Consider the following 13289-nt stretch of genomic DNA (forward strand, 5'->3'; position numbering starts at 1 on the left):
TCCAGTTTATCAATATTTTTTTTCATGGTTCTGGTGTCTTAAGAAATCTTTCCTTATTTGGGGTGCCTGGGTAGCTGAATCAGTTAAGCGGCTGCCTTCAGCTCAGGTCAGATCCTAGCGTCATGGGATTGAGTCCCACATCGGGCTCCCTGCTCAGCAGAGAGCCTGCTTTTCCCTCTCCCTCTGCCTGCCACTCTTCCTACTTGTGATCTTTATCTCTCTGTCAGATAAATAAATAAAATCTAAAAAAAAAAAAAAAAAGAAATAAAGCTAGCTTTCCTTATTCTAAGGTCATGAAGATCTTACATTTGCTTCTACAAGTTTTATTATCTTAAACTTTGAACTCACTTTTTTTTTTTTCTTAAGATTTCATTTATTTATTGGAGAGAGCAAGACAGACATAGTAAGAGAGGACAGGAGCAGGAAGAAGCAGGCTACCTGCTGAGCAGGAAGCCAATGTGGGATTCGATCCCAGGACTCCGGAACCATGACCTGAGCTGAAGGCAGTCACTTAACCAACTGAGCCACCCAGGGACCCTAAACTCATCTTGAATAAAAGTTCAGTTGGGCAGAAAATTCCGTTTTCCCTTAGTACTTGAAGCTACCACTCAACTGTTAGCCTCTATTGTTAAAGAGAAGCCTTCTGTCATTCTATTTGTAGTTCTTTTCAAGTATTCTCTCTTTTCTCTCTCACAAATTTTAAGATTTTTCTCTTTATCCTTAATGTTCTATAGTTTCACTAGAATGTTTTTGGCTGTAGGTTTATTTTTATTAATCCCGTGCAGTATTTGGAATTCATTTCTGATCTGGGAACTCATGTCTTCATTTCTGGTAAATACTCAATTTTTACCTCTTCATGTATTTCTTCTCCATCATTCTTTAACTGAAACTCCTATTAGATGACATCAAAGCCCTTCAATGTAGCCTGTATTACTCTTAGCTATTCTTTCACATTCTAATTGTGGTTTCTCTGTGTCACATTCTGTGCTCAATTCCTTTTTCCAATTCATTAATTTTCTCTTTGAAATAAGTTTAGCAAATGTTTACTACATACTGAGTTTTTATTTATATTTAATTCCCAATATCCCTGTATTTTTTTTGTTACTTGCCTGTTCTTATTTTCTTTCCACCTATTTTTGCTTCAGCACATCTTCTTTATAAATGGATCACAGTTCTTCATTTAACTCTGAGCATCCTAAACTTCTTTTAAACTCTTTGTATGTCTATTGTACAAAATTAATTTCATCTGGAATGAATTCATTTTCTAATTGTTGATTTTGTTAGATAGCACTCTAAACATTAGAGTTTGTCTTGTATTTTGGAATTCTGTATTATATAGACTTCTTAGGGGGAGGCTTTTAATTTCTGGTTTCCTTTTTTTCTCTCCCATCCATTTATGGTCACTCTTGTAGACCTGAACCTGCTCTGTAAATGATTTTGGGGTCTCAGGCTCTATAATCATACCGGCTTAATACTGTAAGATAATTTGTTAAGTTTTAAAGTATTTTTGTTACAAGGTAGTGTTTCTTTGTCCCTGACCTCAAGTCCAAACCTTCCAGGGAGGAAGTTGTAGGATTGCTCCAGCATCTTCTTATAATCAGGATCCTGGAGCAAGAAGTCTTGCTCACTTTTTTTTTTTTTAAAGATTTTATTTATTTATTTGACAGACAGAGATCACAAGTAGGCAGAGAGGCAGGCAGAGAGAGAAGGAAGCAGGCTCCATGCCAAGCAGAGAGCCCGATGCGGGGCTCGATCCCAGGACTCTGAGATCATGACCTGAGCTGAAGGCAGAGGCTTAAACCACTGAGCCACCCAGAGGCCCCTCTTGCTCACTTTCATAGAGCACAGTTAGTCTTCATTATCCTCAAAGGCAACACCCAACTACTGGAGCTCATTACTTTGAATGTTTACTCTATTTCTGAACTTATATTTGAGCCTAGTTATGTATAGTCCTTTAAAAAAATATATACTTTATGACTTCTGTGTGTTTGAAGCAAGAATGAAGGGGTGTCGTGAAGCTTAAGCTTACCATACTATTTAGTGTAAAAATCTTAAATTTTTTTTTTATAAACTCAACCTTATGTTTGTGGATTTTAGAGTCAGAACAAAGTAAGAGCTAAAAATCTCAGAATGATGACCAATACTAACTTATTAGGACTAAATCCTGTATTTTAGCATTTGAATACCCAAGGAGAAAGTTACTATTTTTCTACCCCCATAACATTTTATTCATCCAGGTCCTAGACTTGATTTTCCTGTTCACTTCACTCCTCCTATTCTAAATAATAATGTACAATGTGAAGGTGGTTAGCTAAATATTTAAGGTAGGTTACTTTAATTCTCACAAAGTCCTGAGTCCTACTATTGTTATTCCCTACTTTAGAAATACAAATAAGGGGATTTAGAGATTGGAGATAAATTGCCCACAGTCACATACAACTAAGCTGCAGAACTGAGGCTGGAACACAAGTATCTAATCTCAGGTCCAACTTCTGTGGCTGCTTCAATGACAGGGCATTCACGGTCTTTTCTTAGCTTTGCTATAGAAAACATGATGGACTGTCAGCTGTAAATGCCTCCCCTCTGTGGGATCTGCTTTTTTTATAATGAATGAGAGGCTAGTTTTTTGTGGGTTTTGTAAGATAGCAGAAACAAATGTTGACAATGAGCCTCTGAGGAATGGATAATATGACTGAGTAGTCAGCAGTCAATATCTATGATTTTAGCTGGAAACAAGAATTAAGATTCCAATTTTAACACAAATGAGAGCTTTCATGCAGACTTTTTTTTTTTTTTTTTTTTTTTGGTGTGTAATTAATTACTTACCTCTGCTAAGTCTTCAAAGCAGCTTCCTACTAAGGGATGGGGGCTACCTTCATCAGTCATTTCCACAGTATCTTCTATATGGCCCAGTAACTTTACACTAAGTTCATGTATATCTACTATACGACTAAATATATTTTCTACATCCTGTTGGGAGGAAAAGCAAATTCAGTTACAGAATAAAAAACAAATTTTGAGCCAGTAAGTCATTTTATAATCATGAAATTTAACATGGCAAATACAGTGAGAAATTTTAACTTACAAATACAAGTAAAAGACAATTCAAGAATTCTTTTTGCAAAGGTATACAATTTGCAAATACATTTCTTTAAGGCAATGGTTCTCAAAATAATATATAGTACTTTTAAAAGCAAAAAAATTACTGAGAAGAATGGCACTGTTTTACATTTTCTGTAAATTTCTACCATCTGGCTTAATAAAGATAGCTGCATTTAATCTGTTGTGATACACTGTTTTTGATAAAAGCATACAAAGAAAATCCAGCTTTACATAGATAGGTGGAAAAGGGAGGAATATTTTAATAGTCTATTCAAATAACTGTAGATTGTTTTTTTTTTTCAGTAGAGTTTCCTTAATGAGATAAAAGTCTATATCATAAAATTTTCACCCTTTAAAGTGCACTATTCAATGGTTTTCACATATTCAGAGCTGTTCAGTTATCACTACTATCAAATTCCAGAATATCACTATCACTCCAGAGAGGTCTACATCCATCAGCAGCACTCACCCTTCTTCTTTTCTGCCCTGGGGCTGGCAACCACTAATCTACTTTCTAACTCCATGGATTTGCCTATTCTGGACATTTCATATAAATGAAGTAGACAGCCTTTTATGATATTATACCAAAAGTCAACAAATGGTAGTTTCTTAAATGTTAGTTGCAATGTGGAATCTGAACCCATATCAATTCTGTACTTCTACATTAAAATCCATCAGTCTATATTAAACTCTGAATGGATTATTTACTGGTGTGTGTTTTTGTAGCATTATGAATTTGGTCACCTGGAAAGTAGTGGTCCACTAAATTCCACAAATCTTCCAAATGTTAACACATTTAACACATTTCACTACAGAATATTAGAAGACCAAATCCATTATTATCACCGTATCACACATCGGTAGTGTGAGTGGATAAAAATTTTCCAAAATTTTATTTTCATTTGAAAATTCAATTTTTAACACTATCCACAAATACGGTTACTTTCCTCGAAATGACAGGTCGTTCATTTTATTCCCCCACTTCACTTATTTTTGAGAAATGTCTGCCAAATATACAAGTCTAAATAACCACAGTCTGTCAGTCATTCTTTCAGGTAGTGTCTCATGAAGAAAATAGCTCATTCGGTTAGCAATTCAGTCATATAGTGCTTTCCTTCAAAGCAACCACTGTACTTTGATATGTAGTAGAAATGCTTATGTGTGCTTCCTAACTGCCTCAGTTCTTCTCTTCATACCTGGGCCTTCTCGGGACATGCCAAGCTCTTGTTCTACCAGTAGTGACAAAAAATTTCATGAGTCCATATGTACTGACCTTTTATTTCATTTCTTCATTCTATTCGTCTATCATCTCATTTTTATTACAAATATGTATACATACAAGAATGCTCAATACAATACCTAGTGACTTCTGTAAGATTTTCTGCAGGTTAGATTCCTGGATAGACTTCTACCACGGGGTTACATATTTAAATTGTCAGTGAAGACAGAATGGGAGAAGATATTTGCAAACAACATATCAGATAAAGGGCTAGTATCAAAAATCTATAAAAAACTCATCAAACTCAACACCCAAAGAAAAAATAATCCAATCATGAAATGGGCAGAGGACATGAACAGACATTTCTGCAAAGAAGACATCCAGATGGCCAAAAGACACATGAAAAAGTGCTCCACATCACTCGGCATCAGGGAAATACAAATTAAAACCACAATGAGATACCACTTCGCGCCAGTGAGAATGACTAAAATTAATAAGTCAGGAAATGACAGATGCTGGCGAGGATGCGGAGAAAGGGGAACGAACCCTCCTACACTATTGGTGGGGATGCAAGCTGGTGCAACCACTCTGGAAAATAGGACGGAGGTTTCTCAAGAAGTTGAAAATAGAGCTACCCTATGACCCAGCAATTGTACTACTGGGTATTTACCTTAAAGACACAAATGTAGTGATCCGAAGGGGTGTGTGTACCCGAATGTTTATAGCAGCAGTGTCTACAATAGCCAAACTATGGAAAGAACCTAGTTGTCCCTCATCAGATGAATGGATAAAGAGATGTGGTACACACACACACACACACACACACACACACACACACACAGGAATACTATGCAGCCGTCAAAAGCAATGAAATCTTGCCATTTGTAATGACATGGTTGGAACTAGAGGGTATTATGCTTAGCGAAATAAGTCAATCAGAGAAAGACAACTATCATATGATCTCCCTGATATGAGGAAGTCGAGAAGCAAGATGGGGGGTTTGCAGGGTAGGAAAAGAATAACTGAAACAAGATGGGATTGGGAGGGAGACAAACCATGAGACTCTTAATCTCACAAAACAAACTGAGGGTTGCCGGGGGAGGGGGGGTATAGGGTGAGGTTGTTTGAGATACAGGACATTGGGAATGGTATGTGCTACGGTGAGTGCTGTGAAGTGTGTAAACCTGGCAATTCACAGACTTGTACCCCTGGGGCTAATAATACATTATATGTTAATTTAAAAATATATATATATACACACAAGTGATTAATGCCTCAATAAAAAACAAATAAATAAGTAAAACGTCAGTGGATAGCTTTTTAGAGTCCACTGGTTTACCCTCCCACATGTAGCATATGGGAGTAACAGTCTAACCAAACCCATCACAAAACCAAATACTGTCAATTTTAATTTATTTTTAAGATTTTATTTATTTGACACAGAGAGAGAGAGAGACATTGAGAGAGGGAATACAAGCAGAGGGAAGGGGAGAGGGAGAAGCAGGCTTCCCACTGACCAGGGAGCCTGATGCAGGGCTTGATCCCAAGGACCCTGGGATCATGACCTGAGATGAAGTCAGAACTTAACAACTGAGCCATCCAGGTGCCCCAAACACTGTCAATTTTAACTTTTAGAAAAATGCCTAGGTAACTGAAAAACAAGAACTAATTACAATTATTCAGTTACTATTTTTTTATTTGATTTTCAGTAGTGAATTTTTAAAAATCAAATCAACATTGAGGCATGATTCATATCCAATAAGATAAATCTATTTTGATGTACTTCTAAATAGATTTGACGTAGTTATTCACTCTTGTAACTATCACCATAGTCAAGATACAAAAGTCTCATTACCTTAAGAAGTTTCCTTATGCCCCATCCCCAATAATCACCATTATTGCTCCCAGGAAACTAGTGATCTGCTTTCTGTCACTACAGATTAGAATTCTAGAATATTAAAAAAATGGAATCATATATAATCTTATATGTCTAGTTTCTTGGCTAATGTTTTTGAGATGCATCCTTACTGTTGCTTTTTTCTTTGAGATTTTATTTGTCAGAGAGAGAAAGAGAGAGAGAGAGCATGAGCACAAACAATGGGAGAGGCAGGCAGAGGAGAAGCAGGGTCCCCCCTGAGCAAGGAGCCCAACACGGGACTTAATCCCAGGATCCTGGGATCACAACCGGAGCCAAAGGCAGGCGCTTAACCAACAGAGCTATCCAGGCGTCCCCTTACTGTTGCTTTTATAACTACTTCATTCCTTTTAATTCTGAGTAGTCTTCCTTTGTATGGACATACCACAATTTATGTATTCATTTACCTGCTGATGGATATTTGGGTTGTTTCAAGTCTGGGTCATTACAAATAAAGATGCCATGAACACTCACAAACAAGTTTTGTGTGGATATGTTTTCATTTCTTCTGGGTAAAAACCTAGCTGTGGAATTGCTGGTAGAATGGCTAGTTTATATTTATGGTTACACAAAACAGCCAAACTCTTTTCCTAAGTATTTGTACTAGATAACATTTCCACAAGCAGTTGCTCCACATTCTTTTCAGCATTTGGTATTGTCAGTCTTTTTAATTACAGCCTTTCTATCTATTGAATCTGTAGTAATGTCTCATTTTGGTCTTAATTTGCATTTCCACAGGATACTGATGTTGAGTATCTTTCAATGTGTATTTTTGGCCACTGGTATAGCTAGTTTCATAAAATCTGTGAATTTTTTACCCACTTGAAAATATCAGGCTGTTATTCCAATTATTGAATTGTAAAGTTCCTTATATATTCTGGATTCAAGTCCTTTGTCAGGTATATGTATTACAAATAGCTTCTACCATTCTGTGGCTTTTTACTTTTATGGCAGTGTCTTTAGAAGAGCAAAAGTTTTTCATTTTATTGAAGTCCAATTCATTAATTTTTTATTATGGTTCTTGATTTTTGTGTCTTAAGAGATCTTTACCTATTCTTTACTCCTTTCTATTTTATTAATTTAAAAAACTTTTATTTATTTATTTGTCAGAGAGAGAAAGAGAGAGCATAAGAAGGGGGAGCGGCAGGCAGAGAGAAAAGCAGGCTCCCCACTGACCAAGGAGCCCAATGCAGGACTTGATCCCAGGATCCTGAGATCATGACCTCAGCCAAAGGCAGTCGCTTAACTAACCAAGCCACCCTAGCATCCCCTACTCCTTTATTTTAAAAAATTTTATTTTTAAGTAATCTCTCTACGCAATGAGGACTTGAACCCTGAGATCAAGAGTCACACTATCCACTGATTGAGCCAGCCAGGTGCTGCTGTGCTCCTTTATTTTTAAAAACAACTTTATTAAGGTAAAATTCACATAGAATATAACATCCATTTAAAATGAACAATGTTTTTTTTTTACTCTTAAGATTTGTGCAAATCATAAACCACTCCTGTAACTTTTTTTTTAAAAGATTTTATTTATTTGACAGAGAGAGATCACAAGTAGGCAGAGAGGCAGGTAAAGAGAGAGAGAGGAGAAAGCAGGCTCCCTGTCAAGCAGAGAGCCTGATGTGGGACTCGATCCCAGGACCCTGAGATAATGACCTGAGCCGAAGGCAGAGGCTTAACCCACTCAGCCACCCAGGTGCCCTACTCCAGTAACTTCTAATGGTCATCCATAGCCATGCCTTAAGCCCCTGTCTCAGCTTCTGCATGCAGTAAGCACTACATTTTTGACAGTCAGGCATGGCTAGACTTCTAGGAATTACTAGATGTAACCCCCTTAGACAATTTTAGCTGTTTTCACCACTCAGTACATTTCCCCAGGATTCAGTAAGGTTGGTTTGATTACTACTGTAAGATGAGTGATCCCTTCTCTAATTCTCAACGTTACTGGCTCTCTCTTTTTGCTCCCAAAAATACTGTTGTCATACTCTATTATGGTAATTACCATACTATATTGTCATTTAATATTCAAGTTTACATTTCAGTCTTGACTAGACTCCCAAATGAGGGAAGGAATGGTCTTATTTATCTCTGAATACCCACTGCTAAGGACTATATGATGCCTAACAACATATATAGGCAGCATTGATGAAGTATTAGTTAAATGATTTAAATGAGTCAAATTAAACAAAAATAAATCTTCCACCTTAACAAGAGGCTTTATTCCTTGGAGTACACAGAAGATTCTTTAAGTTTATTTGCATTTATAATTCAGTCTAGTTTATAATGTGTCCTCTAATTTTTGATGTTGAATTTACTGAACCTGTCGTAGCAACTCTGAGATCAGACACTATGAATTAAATCCCACAACTTAAAAAAAGTTTGACAAGTTAGCAGTCATGAACTACACAAATTCAAATTTGAGTGGTCATGTAAAATTAACAACACATGCAATGATATATGTGTATACAACAATACTTACATTAGCTGAAAACAATTTTGAATTGGAGACAAAGGGCTCTCTAAAAACTTTTATAATTAAATTTAGTTCCCTTATGTACTGTCGAATTTCTGCCATAAATGCTTTTACCAAATCATAGTAAGTTTGCTCTCCTGAGGTGGAAGGCTCTTCATCAGTTAAAGATAATATATTTATATCTTCTACATCTTGATGAAACATGTCCATTAATACCTAGAGAGTGAGAGATAAAACAAGTACAATAAAATATGAACCTATAGTTGAAGTTAAGCACCATAAGTTGCTCTTTGAATACAGTTCTTAAGTGATAAAAAGCAGATACACAATAATCTCTTCTTGGCACTATTGCTACTGCCTCCTCCATATCTTCTCTAAAACAAAATTTTCCATCTAATATCACAAACTGCCTCCTCCAAGTCCTCTGTTAATAATTGTTTTCTGTCTCTCTCTTGTTAACCTATTACGTCAAATTTGTTCCCAAATTCTGTTAGATTTCTCTCTGACTTAGTTTCCTCTGTCTCATACCCTTGCCATTACCACCTCATTCCAGGTCCTCACCACCAGGTCTCTTAATAATTCACAGTGTGCTAACTGGCCTCCTTGATTACAATTGTTGGAGACTGATCAAAACTAGTCCTTATTATTAGTAAAGAAGTCTACTATCCAAAGAAGAAGTCTACTATTCAAAGAAGTCTACTATTATTACTCTTGCTAAACCTCATCTTTCCACTTCTGTAAATTTCTACATCATCATCCCTACAACACAATTAAATAATATTTTATCTTGGATGACTTTCTGAAAATAGAAGTTTCCCATCATCAACTCTGGAGCCTTTTTTCCCCCTTAAGATTTTATTTATTTATTTGAGAGAGAGAGAGAAAATGAACAGGTGGAGGAGCAGAGGGAAAGCGAGAAGGAAGCTTCCCGCCAAGCAGGGAGGTGGACATATGGCTCAATCCCAGGACCCCAGGATCATGACCTGAGCAAAAGGTAGATTCTTAATGGACTTAGCCACCCAGGTGTCCATGGAGCCTTGTTTTATACTTCTCTTGCACTTTCTCCCTGTGTGAGCTCATAGTATGTGCTCAGAAATATTTAACTTATCTAATTTGTTTAAAATTATCAAATATTTTACATACATAACTATTTTTAAAAATCAAAGAATTCATTTAAAAATATCAATACATTTGAAATCCTTTCTCAGATTAGGTGATTGGTATGTGTTCACAGTCTGAATGTTCACATTCTGAAAGAACAAATAAATACTAGAACATAATTAAGTGGACTTAGTAATCAGAGAGAATAGTCCAAACCAGTAGGAGTATAGTGAGAAAAAAAGGATTGAAATGCCTCATCAAAAAATATTTTCTTTTCTACAAAATCATTTTTAGGAAATGAAAATATCAAGGCAATCTAGTAAATAACTAAAAGCTTTAGACTCAGATCTAGAGTCTAAGTCTAGGCTTTGAAACTTCTAAGAAATCCTGGACCAATTTTTTTTATCTCTCTGAACTTTAGTTTCCCTTTTATAAGAGCATCTACCTTAGAGGGGTACCCTAAAGACCAAATGAGATAAATTTCATACATGCTCAACTTTCAATAACTGTTTGCTCTTAACATTATAATAAAACCAAACAAGCAGTATCTATAGATAGTTAAGTATTGAAATAAAACTCAAGAGTTTAGTATTTTTACATTTTCAAAATTTGTTTTAAAAAATCCATAATCTTCTAAGTGTCCCAATCGAAATGATTTAAAGAATTTCACTAATAAGAGATTATTACTAGTATTACCCCTACTTGCATGAACACATGAAAGAAAACTGCCTGACATGTTTTAACAGTTTAGTACTATACATACATATATATATATATAAAATATTCTATTTCCATGAAGTGTTATCTTGAGTACTTGCTATTAGGTTACTGGAAATATACCCTAACACATAATATATAATTTTATTGTCTGAATAGTATGTTAGTATTCAATAAATCAGGAATAAAAATTTAAGAATAAAACATAGAGGATCAGTATCTTACCTTATCAGCACACATTGCCACTTTAATATCCTGCTTTGTAATTTCATAATGCCGTATATTTCGTACATAATTCCCCACCAGCTTTAAAATGTCTGCAGAAATGTATTCTAATACTGCTACTATGTAAACAGAGACCTGGTGGTCAATTTTATAACCTAGGACCTCCTGAAAAATTAAAAGAAAAACATGTTTAAAAATCATATACGACAAATTTGACACACTGATTAAAAATTTAAAAAAATATACAATTTAGCTTAACTTTTTCTGAGGCCTGTGACTACCAACAACATTTAATTGTAAGTGGTTCATCTATGAATAACATACGTACTGCTATTTGGAAATGTAAGCTAGGCAGGCAAGGCAAAATTACCCATGATCATGTAAAATACTTAAGTAGTACACATTACTAAATAGATCATCCTTAACCTAGGAAGGGAAGCTCCAATTTGGGGGAGGGGAGAAATGTTCACTTTACCTAATTCAGGATACCTGGAATTAACTATAACAAAAGATGTTTTTTCTTTATGCAGAACAAAAATTAATGTATTATTGGTATCTGGAAATATCTACAAGCCTTATACCTCTATTCTTTCCAAAGGAACCTGGGATCCTCAAACCCTGATGGCACATTCCTGATATCTATAACTGTTTCTATGGGGAAAAAAACAAACAAACAAAAAACCAAGCTATGTTCTACTGAACAACAGTGGTTATTAAGAACATGTTAAATAGTATTACTAAACTTCAAAGAAAGTATGGGATTTTGTGGGGTCTACAGGAAAACAAATTCTATTTTCTAAATAATCCAATTAAAAAAATTTTGAAATAAGAAATTTAAGTTGAGGACAAGTGGCATTTACCTTTAAAGACATGTAAAAACTATTTAAATGGTTATAGTAATAAGAATGTATTAGTAAGTTGAAATGATATCCATAATTAGATTAAAAAATTCAGTTTATGATCATTATTCATAGAGCATGGACATACCTCAATTTGTTAATTTTCTTAAAATATAATTCAATATATGCTAGTAAGACTCATGAAAAGAGAATTATAAAGTGTGCAATTACTAAGAGTTTAGTAATTTTCTCTAACTTGTACTTACTTCTTTAGACAAGTAAGATATAGGCAGATATTTCTATCCCAATAACCTAAGTACAAAACACAATCTTTTAACAGTCTTAAACATCATCCAAGTGTCAATCTTAAATCTTGGACAAGAGCAAATAGACCTAAGTTCCCTAACATTATCACTTTGAGCCCTGTGAACCTGGACTAAAAGTCAATCACTTTCTGCCTCCAGCCCCTCTTCTGCAAACTAGGGATGAGAATAGTAACTTTGTAGAGTAATAAAACTTAGAGATAATGTATACAAGCATTAGCATTTTGCTTGTATCACAGTATACAGAAAATTACTGATATGAAAAGTATTAAGGTTTTAATTACTATAGTACCTATATTTTTTATGAGTTTGTTTTATTAAATAAACAGAAACAGCATTATTAGAGTTTCCAGCAATTATTCTTTCTATTAGATCTGGAGAGATTCAGCTGACTGATTTAAATTAGGAGTAGGACTAGGTAGTTTAAGTAACCTTTAGAAAGTTTTTGTTCAAAGATTACACATAGCCCTGTGGCAGACTCAAAGAGGTCCCTTACACATCTAATTTTTTGAAGATTTATAGGGACACTTAGGTCTAACCAACAAGAAAGGAGTTTTATAAATTCTCTTTGAGGTTCTGGTAACACCTGTGATGAACAAAATTCACCATTATAACTTTTCTTAGTCTTTTCAATTTGCATATTTATGTTGGTATGAAATTACTTTAAATCATGCTGCCCAACTTACAGTTTCCTATTATATCATCCCTCCCCATGACATGACTTACTGGAAAAATTAAAATGAGAGAATTTTACTCTTCAATTCACTATCTTCCATAAACATATATTCTTAGTGCTTTAAAATCATGGGTGTTATTTTACTTTTCAAAGGCAAGAAGGCAGTGTTTCAGCTTTACCTTTAGTAAAGGATGAATTTTTTCTACTGGGAGAGATAAAGGGTTTCTTCGCTTCCTCTTTTCAATAGCCGACTGGGCATCAGCTATTGCCCACTTATCAATTGGATGAGGGAAACTTTTTTGAACACGTTCCTTGGAAAATAGGAAAATAACAACTAAGCAACAAATATATTAAATAGTGCTCTTCACTTACAATTTACTTTTAAAGTCAAAGAATCCCAAAAGCAGGCTTTTCACATATGGTATAATTTATAGTGCAAACATACTTAAGCTAAGAGAAAACTATAGCTGTCAATGTATTAGTATCTTACTTAGGCAATTAAGAGATTAAATATCCCTTGTATTATCTAGGGGGAAAATCACATTCTGAATTTCAGTTTCACTGTGATAAAGCTAATGACAAGAATGATTAGAATAACCACTGCTTATATAAAATCTCAAGGAACAAGACCTAAGTTCAATAAGCAAAGAGCCAAATCCAATTTTTCTTCATTTGTTCTTTCAACAAAAATCACAA

At 34.9% G+C, this 13289-nt stretch overlaps 1 protein-coding gene across 2 annotated transcripts in view; it reads right to left on the minus strand.

The window, feature by feature from the left end:
* Positions 1-13289, minus strand: part of SOS1 (SOS Ras/Rac guanine nucleotide exchange factor 1) — a 146430-nt gene that overhangs the window by 65424 nt on the left and 67717 nt on the right. For both annotated transcript variants that reach the window (XM_059405493.1, XM_059405492.1), the window contains exons 3-6: positions 12773-12904; positions 10756-10920; positions 8719-8928; positions 2827-2970 (exon numbers count right to left, since the gene is read on the minus strand). In XM_059405493.1, the coding sequence (XP_059261476.1) occupies positions 2827-2970; positions 8719-8928; positions 10756-10920; positions 12773-12904 (651 nt within the window). The remainder of the gene's footprint in view (positions 1-2826; positions 2971-8718; positions 8929-10755; positions 10921-12772; positions 12905-13289) is intronic.

Source organism: Mustela nigripes, chromosome 7 (genome assembly GCF_022355385.1).
Source record: "Mustela nigripes isolate SB6536 chromosome 7, MUSNIG.SB6536, whole genome shotgun sequence".
In the NCBI taxonomy this organism is placed as follows: domain Eukaryota; kingdom Metazoa; phylum Chordata; class Mammalia; order Carnivora; family Mustelidae; genus Mustela; species Mustela nigripes.